This window comes from Canis lupus, chromosome 6 (assembly GCF_048164855.1).
Source record: "Canis lupus baileyi chromosome 6, mCanLup2.hap1, whole genome shotgun sequence".
NCBI lineage: Eukaryota > Metazoa > Chordata > Mammalia > Carnivora > Canidae > Canis > Canis lupus.
This window is the reverse complement of record NC_132843.1, coordinates 6828926-6847777: the sequence shown is the minus strand read 5'-3', so window position 1 is coordinate 6847777 and position 18852 is coordinate 6828926. Positions and strand designations below refer to the sequence as shown.

Here is an 18852-nt window from a genome sequence, read left to right as displayed (position 1 = left end):
GCTTTGAACCCAAACAGTGTAGCTCTGGGTAATGTGCTCATGACTACTAACCTTGCCTCTCATTCTGCTCTGAGTTAATTTGTTATTTATATACCTGTCTCTTCATGAGCATTAAAACCATAATTCATTCTTCTCTTGTACTCCAGCAATGCCTGGACTAGGTTCTGCTCATCATGGGCTTTTGGGGTTGTCTGAATGATTGGCGGGACAGCCTAGATACCACTGCCCTGAGCTCAGACATAGGCTTGGCTACATTGAAGGCACAATGTAGAGCCCTTAAATTTCCAAGTCTGTCTCTTAATCTCTCCGAGTTTCAGATTATGTTTTTAGAAAATAGAGATAATACTGTGATAACCCCCCCAAATTAGGTGAAGTGGCATGCAATCAGATCCTTCTAGGACTTAGGATAATTACAACCTCCATATGGTCTAGTCAGAGCTATCTCATGACTTGCACAAAGCCAACAGATTTAAAACTTCTATAAACCTGAAAACTCCTATGTAAATCTAAATTGTTACCTCCGTGAGAGAAAATATGGATCCTTTTTCTCAAAGATACATCAGATTTCACTCTAAAGAAATGTGCCTTCAGGGTTTAGCATCACCTTTGGCCCAGGGCCTGATCCTGGAGACCTGGGATCGAGTCCCACATCAGGCTCCCTGCATGGAGCCCGCTTCTCCCTCTCTGTCTCTCTCTCTCTCTGTCTGTCATGAATAAATAAATAATCTCTAAAAAAAAATGTGCCCTCAGGAGATATATAGATATAAATATAGATGTAGGCAAAGATATAGACTCAGATATAAAGTTATCATCGCCTAAAAGATTTCTTAAACTCATCTTTCAGAATGATCTTTAGAGTACGTGACACATTCCTATTGTCCTCAGTGATGGAGGATCTTCCATGGCAGGAGGACTTAACTTAGGGAAATGGCTAAAAGTCAAAGGCAAATCTACTGGATAAGGTGGAAACAAAGAGTCTGGACATATGTGTTCCCTGGAAAAGCTGATGCTTTATGATATAGTTGGGTAGGATTCTTTTCATCCACATGAAGTGGAGAGAAAAATAACAAGACAGATTTCTCAGATAGTCTGTAAGAGTACTCTTACAATTCCCTATTAGTCCATCCATTTCATTGCAGTTGATGAAAACAAATGATAATGTATATGGGCAGGACCTTGTACCTTATTACAAGTATCATATGTAATATTAATTAATGGGTGCAGTTGGAAAACTAGATAGAACCCAGGAACTTTGGTGGTGGGCAAGGGGATGTTCAATAGAAGCTTGAAGATGAGAAAGGGGGATTTCCTCCAGCCACTTTTCCCAACTTCAAACTATCCAGACCTCCAGAAGTTCCGGATTAGTGCCAGTTTCAAATGGTTTTCAAGAATGTTGTCAGAAGGAGACCCTAGGGCCAAAGAAAACAGGTCTGAAACTAGGAACTATGAAACCTCTTAGAAGCCAAGTACTTATGCAAAGCCTTGATATATATTATGTCAGATACTCTTCCCAACCTTCCTATAAAATCAGTGCTATTATTGCAGAAGATGGCAGGAGTAAACTGAGGCTCAGGGTATAAGTCACTGGCTGCAACACCACAAGCTAGCAAGGAAGAAAGCAAATGCTTGTCCATATGACATCATCACACAGACCTAAGCAACCTGTATTTTCAGGGCATTTAAATGAATGAATTTTTTATTGCTATGAGCACTGTAAACATTTTTTTTGCTTATAATAAGTCTGTTCTCTTGGAAAGTTGGCTGGCAACTGCTCTTGGCTGGGGCTCTTTTTGGTAACTGTGCTTCTAGCAGTGTTCTAGCACTTGCTACCCTAGATCTCTATTGAAGCTATACTGGGCTAGCCCCGCACACAGCTATTAATAGAACTGGGGTCACTCTCTCTTTGGATGGCTCTTGTGAAAAAAAAGTCTGTTGAAAACCTCTTGACAATCACCTTAATTCCAAAACCAGACAAAGACACCACCAAAAAGGAGAATTATAGAACAATATCCCTGATGAACATGGATGCAAAAATTCTCAACAAGATACTAGCCAATAGGATCCAACAATACATTAAGAAGATTATTCACCATGACCAAGTGGGATTTATCCCCGGGATGCAAGGCTGGTTCAACACTCATAAAACAATCAATGTAATTCATCATATCAGCAAGAGAAAAAACAAGAACCATATGATCCTCTCAATAGATGCACAGAAAGCATTTGACAAAATACAGCCTCCATTCCTGATCAAAACTCTTCAGAGTGTAGGGATAGAGGGAACATTCCTCAGCATCTTAAAAACCATCTACAAAAAGCCCACTGCAAATATCATTCTCAATGGGGAAGCACTGGGAGCCTTTCCCCTAAGATCAGGAACAAGACAGGGATGTCTACTCTCACCACCGCTATTCAACATAGTACTGGAAGTCCTAGCCTCAGCAATCAGACAACAAAAAGAAATAAAAGGCATTCAAATGGGCAAAGAAGTCACACTCTCCCTCTTCACAGATGACATGATACCAAAAGACTCCACCCCAAGATTGCTAGAACTCATACAGCAATTTGGCAGTGTGGCAGGATACAAAATCAATGCCCAGAAGTCAGTGGCATTTCTATACACTAACAATGACTGAAGAAAGAGAAATTAAGGAGTCAATCCCATTTACAATGGCACTCAAAAGCATAAGATACCTAGGAATAAACCTAACCAAAGAGGTAAAGGGTCTATACCCTAAAAACTATAGAACACTTCTGAAAGAAATTGAGGAAGACACAAAGAGATGGAAAAATATTCCATGCTCATGGATTGGCAGAATTAATATTGTGAAATATTAATTAATATTGTGAAAATGTCGATGTTACCCAGGGCAATTTACACGTTTAATGCAATCCCTATCAAAATACCATGGACTTTCTTCAGAGAGTTGGAACAAATCATCTTAAGATTTGTGTGGAATCAGAAAGGACCCCAAATAGCCAGGGGAATTTTAAAAAAGAAAAGCATATCTGGGGGCATCACAATGCCAGATTTCAGGTTGTACTACAAAGCTGTGGTCATCAAGACAGTGTGGTACTGGCACAGAAACAGACACATAGATCAATGGAATAGAATAGAGAATCCAGAAGTGGACCCTCAACTTTATGGTCAACTAATATTCGACAAAGGAGGAAAGACTATCCACTGAAAGAAAGACAGTCTCTTCAATAAATGGTGCTGGGAAAATTAGACATCCACATGCAGAAGAATGAAACTAGACCATTCCCTTAGACCAGACACAAAGATAAACTCAAAATGGATGAAATATCTCAATGTGAGACAAGATTCCATCAAAATCCTAGAGCAGAACACAGGCAACACCCTTTTTGAAGTTGGCCACAGTAACTTCTTACACGATACATCCATGAAGGCAAGAGAAACAAAAGCAAAAAATGAACTATTGGGACTTGACATCAAGATAAGAAGCTTCTAAAAAAAAAAAAAAGATAAGAAGCTTCTGCACAGTGAAAGAAAGAGTCAACAAAACTAAAAGACAACCTACAGAATGGGAGAAGATATTTGCAAATGACCTATCAGATAAAGGGCTAGTGTCCAAGATCTGTAAAGAACTTATTAAACTCAACAGCAAAGAAACAAACAATCCAATCATGAAATGGGCAAAAGACATGAACAGGAATCTCACAGAGGAAGACATAGACATGGCCAACACGCACATGAGAAAATGCTCCGCATCACTTGCCATCAGGGAAATACAAATCAAAACCACAATGAGATACCACCTCACACCAGTGAGAATGGGGAAAATTAACGACACAGGAAACAACAAATGTGGGAGAGGATGTGGAGAAAAGGGAACCCTCTTGCACTGTTGGTGGGAATGTGAACTGGTGCAGCCACTCTGGGAAACTGTGTGGAGGTTCCTCAAAGAGTTAAAAATAGATCTGCCCTAGGACCCAGCAATTGCACTGCTGGAGATTTACCCCAAAGATACAGATGCAGTGAAATGCCGGGACACCTGCACCCCGATGTTTCTAGCAGCAATGTCCACAATAGCCAAACTGTGGAAGGAGCCTCAGTGTCCATCGAAAGATGAATGGATAAAGAAGATGTGGTTTATGTATACAACAGAATATTACTCAGCCATTAGAAACGACAAATACCCACCATTTGTTTCGACGTGGATGGAACTGGAGGGTATTATGCTGAGTGAAATAAGTCAATCAGAGAAGGACAAACATTATATGGTCTCATTCATTTGGGGAATATAAAAAGTAGTGAATGGGAATAAAGGGGAAAGGAGAAAAAATGAGTGGGAAATATTAGAAAGGGAGACAGAACATGAGAGACTCCTAACTCTGGGAAATGAACAAGGGGTCATAGAAAGGGAGGTGGGCAGGGGGTTTGGGTGACTGGGTGATGGGCACTGAGGGGGGCACTTGATGGGATGAGCACCGGGTGTTATTCTATATGTTGGCAAATTGAACACCAATAAAAAATAAATTTTTTAAAAAAGAAAACTTCTTGACGAATCAAACTTTTTACAGTTACTTTTTCCTTTTCCTCCCTTTTACCCCTTTACAATCATGTTTATTAGATCACACTATGGTGCCCCCAGTTTAAGAACTAACATTCAATTCCTTAAGCCTTCTTAATTATGAGTTTCTTAATAAAATGAGTCCTGGGACCCATGCACAGTGCACAGAAACAGACCTTCTCTTTCTGCCCCAGGCACCTTCCTGGCAGCTGCTAGAGTTGGTGATACAGAAGACACCAGAAGAAAAGTAGCAATTCTTAATCCCAGATAAAAATAAGCAATGGTTTCAAGAGTGTGCTTCTGTTGCTCTCGCTGGCCCCCAGCGCCCGTCATGCCCTCTCTTGCTCCTCAAAAGGCAAGGGAGATAAAACCATTGCAAGGCTTCCCATCTGGTATCAGTTCCTGAACTCAGACCTGGCAAGACTGAAGGAAGTATAATCCATCTTGAGTTTCCTCCTCCCAGAGAGCCTTGGGCCCAGGGCCCACACTCCAGTCTCTAGCCTCTCCCTCACCCCCATCCAGCTCATTACCCACAGCAAGTCACTTGCCCTCCCTGCGCCTCCCTTTATTCCGTTTCTTCATTTTAGGACACAAGCAATGGAAGGAACGAAGAGGACAGAACCGAGGCAGGCCCTGGCCCACGCCGGCTCTTTCTCTCCAGCCAACCACTCGCCGTCCCTGAGCCACTATGTGCAGCCACAGTCGGGAGAACACAGCGAAATCCAAGTGCTGAAATCCAAGTACAAAAGCCTTCTGTGTGACAGTTGTAATGATCTTGAAAATGAGTGTTTGGAACCTGACTATCTCTGGGATTCCCTGCCAGCTCTGGTGAATAGCAATCTCCTCCCTGCGAATCATGGACACCATTTCCTAAACTCTGTTGAGAGTTCACCAAGCCACCCTAGTGGAAGAGTGGACTGCTCCCAAGTCTGCCGGATCCCCAGCATACCTTTTGCAGGAGGGAAGAGTGGAGGAAGCACTGGAGTTTCTATTTGTTTCTTTTCCATTTAGAAACCAGGCACATATGTCAAAGCTTTTCCTTCTTCCTTCTCCCGACAATCCCTCCCTTTCCCCTCTCTAGAACCTTCGTGGACTTCTGGCTCTCTGAACTCCTGCGGTCACCTGGAGTCCAGATCACAAAATCAGCACTTAATAATACAAAGAGAAGAGGAATATCCCTTTGATATTCCCCTTTTTGATGAAACATCACTGGAGCAAATGTTTTAATTACATTGTAGTGCTTAGTGCGGTGGTTCCCAGACTTCTCTGCACTTCGGAGTCACCCCGGGGAGCTATAATATAAAGGAATAGTAATGCCTCTGCCTCACCCCCAGAAATAATGATCTGATTGGCACAGAGCGTGGCCTGGGCTTGGGAATTTAATAGCCACCCTCCTGAGTGATTCAAATATGCAGGCAAATTTGGCAGCCCCTCACTATAATCTTAGAACTTCTGACAGAGGAACTAAAATCAGCCCCTCCCTGCAGATGAAAGTCAAAAGTTGAGCAAACTTGAGTGCCTTGCCTGACTCACATCCTCACATCGACCTTAATGAGACAGCCAGCCTCTGCAGTCAACTCATGTTGTCTAATCCTTGCTACTCAGTGTGTGGTCCACAGGCCAGCAGCATCACCTGGAAGTTTGTCTGAAATGCAAATTCTGGGGCCCCACACTGGATCAGAAACTGGGGTGGAGACTTGCTTGTTTTAACAAGCCCTCCAGGGGATTCTGAGGCCTGCTGAAGTTTGAGAACCTGCTCAAGAGAAGTCAAGAGGCCTGGATGGTAATAGTAATGTGCTGCTGGCCAAAGGTGCAGAAAGCCCCTAGGGGTCCTGGGACCTCATTGTACCTGGGATCTTCTGGGCTGCTGGTTAAAAATGACCAACCTCGAAGAATTTTATTTTTTAGACTGCTAAAAATCCTGGAATTGTTTTCTGTGCTGTTTCATGTTTGTGAATTTTGAAGCCAACAAAGACTCCCTCACACTTGGAGACAGGGATTTCCTCATGCACCCCTTGCAGCTCTCCCAGGTGATGGGCTGGCAGCCTTGCCCAGTGGAACCATCACCGAGGTACCCAGGTCATTAGATGAGCCTGATCAGAGCCTTGCTTTCCAGGATGGAAACTGTTACCTTAGGTAATTGGGATGCATGGGAGGCACAGCCTATCCTGGAAGCTGTGCAGGTAGCGCCAGGCTACAAAAGGCAGCCAAGCCTGGCAGACGATCAGAGGAAAGAAGCATCTGGTTCTGCAGGTCCTGGGCTCTAACAGGTGCCCCCAAACCACTGATCTTAACATCTCTGTATGCAGACCCTAGAGGCCAGCAGGTGACTTGGGCCAGATTCCCCAGGCACCACTTGTTTTTCCCCCAGGAAGAAGTCTGGCTCTAGAAAAGCATGCATTCCTCTTATTTTTTTTAGCGAAATAGTAACTTGACACTAGTCCAAGTAGTTAAAAAGACACTAAAAGGAACCCAATTTAGAAAGGTTTTTAGTAGGCTAAAAACAGATGTGGCAAGCCATTTCAGGATATTCCGGGAGATGAGATGGAGAGGGCGGGCTTCGGAATGGCTCGTCCGCCTCTTCTGCGCCGCCCAGCCAGGTGCCTCTGCACGGAAAGGCTCGACCCATAAACACGTTCTGGAAGGAAGCAGCCCCAAGGCTTCCTTTCTGCTAATCACCGCTCCTGTGATGCATCCGGCCGGATCCGAGAGCGGCCCGCGTCTCTCGCCGCTCACGCGCTTCCCTGGGAGGGCGGTGGCACCTGGCCGGCAGGGGCGGGGCTGTAGTTAGAGACGCTCGGCGACCCCCCCCCCCGGGACCCCGCCCCCGCTTCCTGCCGCCGACGCGTGGGGGCGCCCGGCTGCATCTGGCCGGCGGGGCGCACAGGGGATGGGGGAGGGATGGGTGGCCGTGCCCGCGGAACCCTAGCTCTCCCAAGGGAGTTGGGAGAACGATCCCAAAACGGAACGCTAAGCCTTCAATACGCTGCAAGGACTTCTGGTGTCCCTGACTCCAAGGCGTTGAAGCCGCTAGCACCCATATTTGTTGAAAATTTGGGATGGGGAGGGTAAGGAGTCTAAAATAGAAGGTGACCGGCTATATGTCCTACACTGATTGCATTCTAATAAGGTATCTTTATTAGATACGATGCACCCAGTATAGCATAGGATGCAGGTGTGGGTGTGTTCTGGTCTCTTGTAATTTGCTGAGAAATACATAGGTTTTGAATTCTATATTCATTCTATTGAAAATTGGTTAACTTTAGGGACGCCTGGGTGGCTCAGCAGTTGAGCACCAGCCTTTGGCCCAGGGCATGATCCTGGAGTCCCAGGATCGAGTCCCACGTCGGGCTCCCTGCATGGGGCCTGCTTCTTCCTCTGCCTGTGTCTCTACCTCTATCCCTCTTTGTGTCTCTCATGAATAAATAAAACCTTTTTTAAGTAAAAACCGTTTAACTTTAGAAACACACATTAAATACTCCCATTGTACCTATCCACTACCTTCTGCTTGCGTAACTGGAATCTCTAGGTAAAGGCAAATCTCCCAATATAGAAGGGACTCTAGTATATACAACCTAAGCATCTATACAACCTAAGCATCTCTGTTAATTAGCATTGTGAAAGTAATTAGGCATTCTATAAGTGAAATTAGGGTTAGTATCAAGTTAGACATCATCACAAATATGCATGATCTGCCCAGATTCACCTTATGCCAAGGAAAGGAACCAGAGAAATTATCCTTCTCACACAGAGTATTTTAAACGCTGCAAAGAGCTAATGTAAATCTTTGAAACATTATATATAAGCCATAATACTTAAAAATATTTATACTCTGTAAAGTCACAGATAATGTTCCTATGAGGGGAAAAAAAAAAAAAAGACTCCCAAAAAAGACTAAAAATTTAATGAGACAGGGACTATCTTTGTCTTATGTTCCACTGTATCCCCAAACCCTAATGTGTCTGGCTTACATCTTGCCAAGTAATACTAATAAGGCTTAAGTAGAACTATACCGAAGCAGCTGCCAAAAAGTTTCTTGAAGAAGCAGCTGAGATAATGACCAGCCATGTACCACACTGGAAACATTAGTGTACCAAGGTGTTTGGCATTCTGGAAGAGGTCATCTCAGCCCGTACTTCTTTTTATAAAAAAGAAGGATTTCTTTGGAAGGATTTCCACGGAAAATGCCCACAAAGCAAGTCAGAAATAAAATTCAGCACTCTCCCAATCTGGAATTTTCCGTCCTACGCCAATCCTATGATTTTCTCCATGAGATCAATCCTGTATGGATCTACTGCATGTATAGGTGTTGTGTACGGGACACACTGGCAGATGTTGCATGGTTTACAGAAATAAGCAATACAGGACAGCCCAGGTGGGTCAGTGGTTTAGCACCCAGGCCCAGGACTTGAACCTGGAGTCCCGGGATCGAGTCCCACATCGGGCTCCCTGCGAGGAACCTGCTTCTCCCTCTGCCTGTGTCTCTGTCTCTGTCTATCTCTCTCTCTCTCTGTCTCTCATGAATAAATAAATAAAATCTTTAAAAAAAAAGCAATACACCACCCTTTTCATGCTGACAGGTAATAAGCAGAATCAAGCAGTGTAAGAAGGGATCCTATTAACAGGACAGGCATGTGTTATCAGAGGATCAGGGAGAGAGAGAGAGAGAGAGAGTGAGAGAAAGCTCTCATCTATAGAAGAAAGACTTTGAAAGGGGTGTGGTATTTGAGATGTACTTTGAAGAATGAATAAAATCTTCAGCTGGAACAAAGTACAAGTTGGAAGAGAACAGTCCAAGCAGAAGGAATGGCATGAGTAGGAGTTTGGATCTGAGTGAGCCACTTATCTTTGAACATAAAATATATGTGGATAAAAAGGACAGTAGTAAAAGATATAGCAGAAAATGTTAGTTGTGGCCAAGTAAATAAAAAGTCCTTACATGCTGAGCCAAATTTAATTTCTCTTTAATTTCATGGGTTGTAGTTGGAAATAGAAGCTTCTTAAGCAGGGCAAGTGAATGCCCCTGGGATTACACTTTGGAAGGGTTCTTGGGTGGTATGGGGAGAATGCCCATGCAGGAAGTACCAGAACCTGAACTAATATTCTGACAGAGAAAAACAAGTTGGAGAATGTTATTTGAGAGATAACTCGAAAATACTCTTATTTAACTCTTATACTCTTATTTCCAAGTCTTAAGACTTGGCAGTTGGTTTTGTAGAAGGAATCAGCAGATTTTGTGCCTGGGTAACTGCAGAAATCATGGTGTCATTGACCTTGGGAGTCAGACAGGGGGTGGGGGGATGAGGGACCAAGGATTCGGTTTTAGACGTACTGGCTTTGTACTTCGTCTTTGGAAAGATTTCCACAGAAAATGCCCACAAAACAAGTCAGAAATTAAATTCAGCACTTGGAGAAACAGAGCTGGAGGTAGAGCAGTCATCCACAGAGGAAGAGCAACAGGAGTGGATAAAGCTGTCAGGACTTCAGGACAGAAGAGCAGATGATGTGGGAGAGCTTGGTTCTTGTCTGCTGAAGCCGAAGAATGAATCTCAGAGACAACAGAGAGCAAACAATAGAGGTGCATTAAGCAGAGACACAGAGGCAGCTCCCAGGAGTGAGGGGGTCCCCACAGGGTTGCCACTGAGGGCCTTTAGGGTCTCCATTTCTTGTCAATATCAGGGTGGATATTTACAACAAACATGAACTTGTAACTGTCATAGCAACAAACAAGATTTTTTTTTTTTTAATAAATAACATGAGCCCAACCAAGGTATTCCCTTCTCTCAGGTTACTATCTCCTCCGTAACATTTCCTACATCTGTGGTTTCTGTGATTACTTAGTAGCCATTAAAGGGGGAGACTCCCTAACAATTGGAGCTAGGGAGCCAGGTTTGATTTTCCTGTTTTTACTGTCTTATCTCTGTTTCCTGGGGATGGGTAGGAGCCTGGCTCTGGGGCCTTTCCCTTACCTTTCCCTGCCCAGCCCCATCTGCCTTTAATTCGTTCCTACATCACAGATGCTAAGGAGAGAGCACCCCACCCCCACCCCTATCAGCCACCTGGGGGGGGGGGGTGGCCCAGCCTCCCTCCTGTTCTTCCCTCCTTCCAGGCATTCACTGAGGTCTGGAAGAGCTACAGGACAAAAAATCAATTCGCTAGAAGGGGGCCAAGTTAACAAATTTCTTCCACCTGAAAAATCTTTAGATTAGAGGCTTCTGGCAATGTGGAAAGACTACTGCTCATATTTTACCAAGTTTTGTATGTAGAATTTACTTAGATTAAAATGAATGTGTAATTTTAACTTGGGAAAACCGCATAGTGACTTCCCTCGCCAGAAAAAAAATCTCCCTCGCCAGAAAAAAAATCTCCCTCGCCAGAAAAAAATCTTCCCTCGCCAGAAAAAAATCTCAAAATTGTTTAGGCAACTTCTGACCTAGAAGGAATTTTAAATTCAGAGGAGCTAAAATGTTGTAAACTACCTTTTATCGTTTATTTTTCCAAGCCCTTCCCTGAATAGAGATAAACAGGAAGTGAATGGTCATGGTAACTGGGATGTTTGCTATTTAAATACAACTTGTGAACTTTAGACAATTTTCTTAGGCTTTCCTACCCTTATAATTCAAATTTTGTTTTCTTCTGAGGGTGAGAAAAGAAACACAGGTGATCTAAAAAATAAATAAACCTCATTCTGAAGTGTAGAGCTAAATTTCTGTTTTTGTGTGCAAATTTTATCCTGTAAATCACACTGTGACCCATCATTTGGGTAGCTCCAAAAGAGAAAACAAAAAAAGAAAAAAAAAATCCCCTCTAAACCCTTCATTTCCTTTGTGTTTTCTAAAGGTCAAATGCTGCAAGTACTGGCCAGATGACACAGAGATATATAAAGACATTAAAGTTACCCTAATAGAAACAGAACTACTAGCAGAATATGTGATAAGAACATTTGCTGTTGAAAAGGTAAGTTTTCACACCACTTTGAAAAGTTATGGTCAGATGTTAGTGGTAGCAGCCTCATTAACTTCCTTTGGATAATTTATATGTGGTCACACCTGAATGCAGGGAGGCTTTGCCTAGTGATGTGTCAAGATTGCATCCTGCCTCCGATTCTATAATGGTTTGGTTCCATCTTCAAAGCAAATCATTCCCATTTCATAAGAATCTATATCATGCTACTAAATCAAAAGATAATGCGGATCTATTTCCCTTTTCTGTTTAACCTAGTTGATATTGTTCGGCCCATCTCTCTTTTTCTGTTCACACTTCGATAAATGTCCTTCATATTGTCCGGCCATATGGGTTTCCTAGTAGTGAGTTAGTGTCAGTGCTGAGACCCAGGCCCTACTTCCTTGAGGCTTTTCAGGCCTATGGCTCCATGTGGACTGGTGTATTTTTCCAGGTGGAAGTGACCTACCTGGAAACATAGGCAGATACAGGACACTCTTGCATGCACTAGTCCCTTCATTCATACTCATTCTCATACTGGTTTCAGCCTTTGTACTTGCTGGTGTTGGGTCATGAATGCTGTGCTGTGGCTCTACTTTGCCTCATCCCATGTGCATGGATGGGGCCTCTTCTCTGGGAAGCACACTGTAGGGCATAACAGGGAATTTCCTTATTCCCCCTCTTTCTGCTGACATAGGGAGGGGCCGGAGGTGAAGCAAACTGCAGTCCATCCAGAGAAGTGGCACAGGTAGGCTGTGGGGAGAGTGGAAGTGATGTGACTGAGAAACACTCTGCCTTCTGATCCTCATCTTGCCTTTGATGAAGGGGACACACAGTTTTGTCTCAGAGGTCCACAGCCTTTTCCATCAAGAGACGATTCCCCATAACTGTGCCCTGCCCTGGGCCTAACAATTTTGTCACAAATTGGTGCAGTAAAAGCCTACACTCATTCAATAGCAGCAGGTTGCCTTGGAGGACCTGGGTGATAAGTGCACTGCTGGGCCGTTGGCTCCTGACCTTCCTCTCTAATTTTCATCGCATCTAAATGCACTTTTTGGATTAACAAGACCAGTTTGGGAAAATCAAGGAAATGGCAGCATCTGTGTTTTGGCTAATTTACCCTGATGTTTTCAACTACATATCCCGGTTTTCAAATCCATATTTGTCATAGAATCACAAGACTGAAAAGACTTTATTTTAATCTGTTTCTCATACTATTTAGCATTTTTTTTTCCTTAGCCTGTCTTTTTTAATAAGTAGGCAGGAGGCTTGGAGACTTCAAAGAATGTGGAGTTCTGGTTGACTCAATTCTTCAAGTTCTGAACCTCACACTTTGATGTCTGTTTTTTTTTCTTCTTCTTTTTCTTAGGCAGGATTGGAAAAAAAATGTGGAGGATTTTTGTATGGCTCTTGGCAAGAGCGCTCATGAATAACTGCATTAAAACAGATAGTGATAAAAGACCCTCAATATTTTTTTCTTAAAAAAAAAAAATCATCCGAAGCCATCACTTAAACATGGAGTTCTTTGAACAATAGTCAGCTCTCTAATAAGCTGAAAATGCATCTCTGTTGCTAGAGGAAGGGTTTGTTTGTTTCTTTGCTCTTTTTTTAACCTCTTATTGTGCTCTCCTACATTCCCAGCTGCACAGAAATGTTTCTGAAATATCCAGTTATTTTAGTCCTCAGACAACCAGCAAAAGTTGGTGGAAGGAAGGGAGTAAGGAGGCTATTAAGGATTTGGCGGAAATCAAAATGACATGTTAGTGATTTCCTAACTGGGCAATTGAAATCTTTAAGGCAAACAAATCATTAGTACTTCTGTGGATCACTTCTTGTAGATTTTAAACTTTCTCCTTAGAAGAGAAAGGAAAAAAAAAAAAAAAAGAGAAAAACAGTCAAGTATATTCTTTGCGAGGCCTGCAATTCAGGTTCTATTTTGAGAGTATGTTGCACCAAGGGACTCAAGGTGAAAGATGGATTTGGGCTCTACCCCCCAAACAAGCAGACAAGAAGACACATTGCAATTTGAAACTGCTGAGTTCTTGTTTTGCATGGGATTGTCATATTTCCTTTCTCCTGCAGCTGATGACTCAAAGCTAAATAGATTTTAAATAATAAAATTGTCATCGTGTCAGGAAGAAAACAGCTCAGAAGTCTCCATGAATCGAGGGAGCCTGGTGAATCTCTCGCTCACTGTCCTGCCAGAAAGGAAGTTGACGTTGGCCACCAAAATCTCTCTACTCAGGAGGTGCCTCAGAGATGGCACTGGAAATATGATCCTGCACGCTTAAGGGCAGAAAGGGTAGTTGGTGACTGATTCATTCCACGAGACTTATTTATTAAGCACCCACTTTGAGTGAGGCACTATGACGTCTTGGGTTCTTCCTTCCTATTGTATTTACTTGGCAAATGAAGTAAATGTCACTTTTTTATGTATCATTAATACTTGTTACAATGAAAAGTAAACAAAAAATATAATTGATATCAAGTTGGGATATCTGAGCTGCAATCAGCGATCACATTGATGATCTTTTCACCAAAATATATTACAAAACAGCAAAAGGAGAAATTGCCACATCCACAAACAAGAATAAGAGTTGGCTCAGAAGCAGTTGCCTTTGCTGATCTTGTCAATAGTGAACATATTAGAGGGTAGAGGCTTATTTTAGGAAAACGGTCTCTGCATGCCAGAAACTGACATTTACCTTGCTCAGAAAATGAGTCTTAAGAGCTCAGTTCGGGGCCCTTCTCCTGGTGGCTGGGGTTCTGAACTTGGAGGATGCTGGGGCTGCAATCTACCAAAGCTAGGAAGTAAAGATCTCAAAAAATAAAAAATTTAGAACAAACAAACAAACAAAAACAGTATATGGGAGAAACAAATGCCCTTTGTCCTCTTTGGAATAAATAAATATTTATTAGAGGCTTTCCCACTTCATGGAACTACCCCTGCTCAGGTGTCACATGTAAAGCTCAGAGGGGCTCTCCAGAGCTTTAGAAGGTGATACAGGCTCAACCGTTTGTCTTCTGGTGGAGATTTTGGGATTGGCCAAAATGTTACCATGGTTTCAGTGATAAGAGATGAGGGCTCCTAACCACCCAGTAGTATTACTCTGGAGTCACAGAGCATATTTAGTAGATGATGGTATGGATTTGCATTTCTGAATCCCTGAATGATTTAATTCCTTAGTGCTTAAACTCCATTAAAGAATAGTATGATTTTCAAGGAGAAATAAAGCTTCAGCATTTGTGGGTTATTAAACTAAGGCATATTAACACCTTGGCAGCATACAAGTCTTATCTTAAAATCTGTAATTGTTTGCCTCTTCTAGTTTTTCCAAGCACATTAAAAATTCCAAATTTCTAAAAAACAAAAAAAAATCTGAATTTCTTCCTAAGAATTACTTAGGAAGAAGAATTACTTGCTTCCTAAGAATATACTTGCTTGCTAAGTGTATGCAAACAATGACCAATGTGATAGTGAGCACGGTAATGGGTATTTAATGTTAAGATAACAGTAAAACCAAATTCAGAGCCCAACACAGAGATGGTATTCAGTAAGTGCTCATCAAATAAGGGAAAAGAGAAGTCAAACTTGATCACAGATCTACCATCTAGCCTTATTCTGGAAGTCATGTGTTTTTTTTTTTTTTTTTCAAAACAGATTTCTGTTTTGCAACACATCCTTAATATCTAGGTTGATAGTTTGAAAGAAAAAAACTGATGGATATAAATCAACTTTATTATTTTCAAAACAGGAGTAAATTAAAAAGAAAAAACTCTGCAAGTCTTTTTCCTTCTGTCTTCACTTTACTTCACTGGGACGTAACCCTCCTTCTTCAATTTACTGATCTAACATAGAATTCCAGCAAAAATGCCTCTTGATTTCCATGGTATACATTTGCTGCCCTGCCTGTCTGTCACAAGCCAGCTGTGATGGCCACATGGAGACAGGAAACCCTGTCTCCATAGCTCTGTGACCCCAGCATCTGGAGTCATGCCTGAAGCATCGCATTCACTCAGATTGTTGGTGATTGGATGAGTGGATTAAATGTTTACCCAAATTAGAAAGAGAAACCTATGCGATGCCTGGGTGGCTCAGCGGTTGAGCCTCTGCCTTTGGCTTGAGGCATGATCCTGGGTCCAGGGATCGAGTCCCACGTCAGGCTCCCTGTGAGAGCCTGCTTCTCCCTCTGTCTCTCCTTCTGTCTGTGGATCTCTCATGAATAAATAAATAGAATCTCTAAAAGATGATAGATAGATAGATAGATAGATAGATAGATAGATAGATAGATAGAAGGAGAAACCTAACAAACCTGAGATGCACATGAACATGAGTTCTCTGGCCTATCTAGTTGGACACTGGTCCCCATTCACTTTTCCAGTGACATTCTCTGTGCATCCACAGTGTGTGCAAGAAGGTACCAGAACCCAGAAGAGCTAAAGAAGGCTCCTGCATTTCAGTCGCTGGTCTTGAGGCCACAAATACCCTTGAAGTCCATCAGGTCCCTGTTCTGTGCCTCTCTCTCTGTGGACTTGCACTTCACACCATGGGATCTAAGTGACACACACTGTTGATAGAGCCTACTTTGGAGGGAATTTCAAGGAAATCAGAGTGCATCCATTTGCTGCAATTGCACCTATAAATGGACATTTTCCCCCAACGTCACCTCCCTTTCACCCTCACGAATATCTTCCTACCTGGAATAAGGCTTCCCAAGTGTTTTTTAAATCTAAGAATGACCTTCCTCCCAGCTATGCATAGCTTCCTAGCCCTAGGCTTACTGACTGACTGCTTAGGGATACTTGACGCTCTCCTGGTTGCTCATCATTTATTTTTGTTTGTTCTCTTTCCTCCTTGCTGTGCTGACCGACTGATGGCAGAGAGGTGTTCATGAGATCCGAGAGATCAGACAGTTTCACTTCACCGGCTGGCCGGATCACGGGGTCCCCTATCATGCCACAGGGCTGCTGGGGTTCGTCCGGCAGGTCAAATCCAAGAGCCCGCCCAATGCAGGCCCATTGGTGGTACACTGCAGGTAAGCAGAGTGCCTGGAGCCTCTCAAAGGAAGTACAGTGGGCAGAAGATAAAGGGGCTCCTTTGGGGGTGATGGCAATGGTTTGGAATTTGATAGATGTATGGTTGGACAACCTCATGAAGGTGCTAAATGCCACTGGACTGTATACTTCAAAATGGTTATTTCATTTAGATGACTTTCACCATAGCAAACAGGTCAAAGAGGGAGAAGCACAGGGGTCCTCCTTTCTCCACTGACAGACCCCTCTTTTCCCTCAGTGCGGGTGCAGGGAGGACTGGCTGCTTCATCGTGATCGATATCATGTTGGACATGGCAGAAAGGGAAGGCGTGGTTGACATCTATAACTGCGTGCGGGAGCTGCGGTCGCGGAGAGTGAACATGGTGCAGACAGAGGTACTTGGGCTTCATCCCTGGGCCCCCTGCACCCCACCTCCCAGAGCCAAGGGGGGAAGAAACACTGACAATTCTCTCTTCAAAACTCCTCAGAAGAAAAAGGGATACACCTGGCAATCTCTTTCCCTCTTCTTCCCTCCCTCTCTCCTTTCATTAACAGAAAAGGCCAGGAGTCTCCCAGGTAACAATCTGCAGTGAGCCTAAATATGACCATGCTTCTGCATCAATGGCCCCAGTAGAAGCTCTACATTAAGCTTTGAGGGATTCAGTACTATTTTTTTTATTATGTCTTTTAAACTAGCTAGTAACCACAGCAAGATGACTCCTGAGAATAGCCAGGCATTTGCCAAGTGGCTTAAGGGTAATCTCTGTACACTTTTTTCTTCTCCTATCCCTAAAAATTCTGCCCAGTGGCTTGGCATCATGGGAATTTGCACACATTGTGGAAGTACTCCGTACTGCCTAGTACTTCTATAAATTAGAATTCACGGTGTGTCAGGAATTCAAATGCTTGAGGAAAAGAATTACATCCTGCCCTGAGGAAATTCATATTTTTACTTAATATCTGCTTGATTTAAGGAGGCATTACACCCACCACCTGGAAAAAAATGATTCATAAGGCAGAAGGAAGAATAAGTAAGAATCCCTTCCATTCAGATTTTACATTAAAGTTTACAAAAGCCACTGGTTTCAAGTTTACAGGAACCTAATTCCATTTTCAATTAACCTAAATAAAAAATAACAGGAACTCTAAAGGCTCTTGTCATCTTTTTTCTTTGTAATAGAGATTCTTTGCTTTGAAGATAATGATAATAATGTATCCTTTAGTGTATTTTACAGCTGATCAAATGTTGCCACGTCCCCTTTCCCACGTGGCTCTCTGTTCCTGAGGTGTTGTTTAATAGGACTGGTCTGTTTTTGAGAATCAAGCATCCTAGTAATTTATAGAAATTAAAATAAAAAGTAATGAGACTCTTTTTGCATCTCCTGTAATTAAAGATCAATAATAAATATGGTGAAACTCTACTGATTAATTGTAGGGAAAGTCCGTGCCAGTTCAGAATGAGAGGGCCCTTGTGTATACTGTGGACTGGTGCATACGTACAAGAGCTCTGCTCCGGACACCTAAGGACTTTTGTCATTATCACATTAATGTTTCAAAATAAGTAGTTCTAAGTGCTGGAAACTATTTATTTTCATAGTGATGCCCAGTTTCTCTGGACATCCTTCACACTGTTGATTTGGTTAGCAAATTCCTCTTTCCATTTTGGACAGATAAGGTTCTGCTCCTTTCCTCACCTGAAATACTGAGTCTCAAACCCGTGGGATCAGAATTACAGAGGTGGTTAAGCCCCAGCCGGTGCAGCATGACAGTGCTTGCTCTGGGATTTATCAGTGTCTGAGTGGTTTTAATCAATCTGTTTCATGCTTCTGCATTGAGCCCATGTGTCTCTTCCTCCTGTTGCGCTGCACACGTGGCAGTCAGCATACACGCCAGCCATCCCACGTGGGCATCTGCACTACTCTGGTAGCGGGACCCCACGTCCCAGCGGTGAGGTCCTTACACCTGGTTTCGCTGTGGCTGGAATGGATCGTCCACGATGGACCGCTGTCCCTGCAGACAGGGGGGCTGGCTGTCTTCCATTCTTCTCTAGTTCTCCCAACCCACCCTGGTTTCTAACTAGTCCCTTTTGCTTCTTTAGGAGCAGTACGTGTTTATCCATGATGCCATCCTGGAAGCCTGTCTTTGTGGAGACACCTCGGTCCCCGCTTCCCAAGTCAGGTCTCTGTATTACGACATGAACAAACTGGATCCGCAGACTAACTCCAGCCAGATCAAAGAGGAATTCCGGGTAAGTCCTGTGAAAGGGAGAGGCAACCGTTGGCTGTGGCTTTGCTCCTCCAGAAGTATCTCAGAGTCAGCTATGAAACCCCTGAGCCAACAC

General features: G+C 43.0%; 1 protein-coding gene across 7 annotated transcripts in view; it reads left to right on the top strand.

The window, feature by feature from the left end:
• The window catches only part of PTPRM (protein tyrosine phosphatase receptor type M), a 779952-nt gene that overhangs the window by 737287 nt on the left and 23813 nt on the right, over nucleotides 1-18852 (top strand). For 4 of the 7 annotated variants that reach the window (XM_072828756.1, XM_072828754.1, XM_072828760.1 and 1 more), the window contains 5 exons: nucleotides 11376-11492; nucleotides 12175-12225; nucleotides 16359-16513; nucleotides 16771-16906; nucleotides 18610-18759. In XM_072828756.1, coding sequence (XP_072684857.1) covers nucleotides 11376-11492; nucleotides 12175-12225; nucleotides 16359-16513; nucleotides 16771-16906; nucleotides 18610-18759 — 609 coding nt within the window. The remainder of the gene's footprint in view (nucleotides 1-11375; nucleotides 11493-12174; nucleotides 12226-16358; nucleotides 16514-16770; nucleotides 16907-18609; nucleotides 18760-18852) is intronic. The other 3 variants (XM_072828757.1, XM_072828755.1, XM_072828758.1) reach the window with 1 other exon arrangement.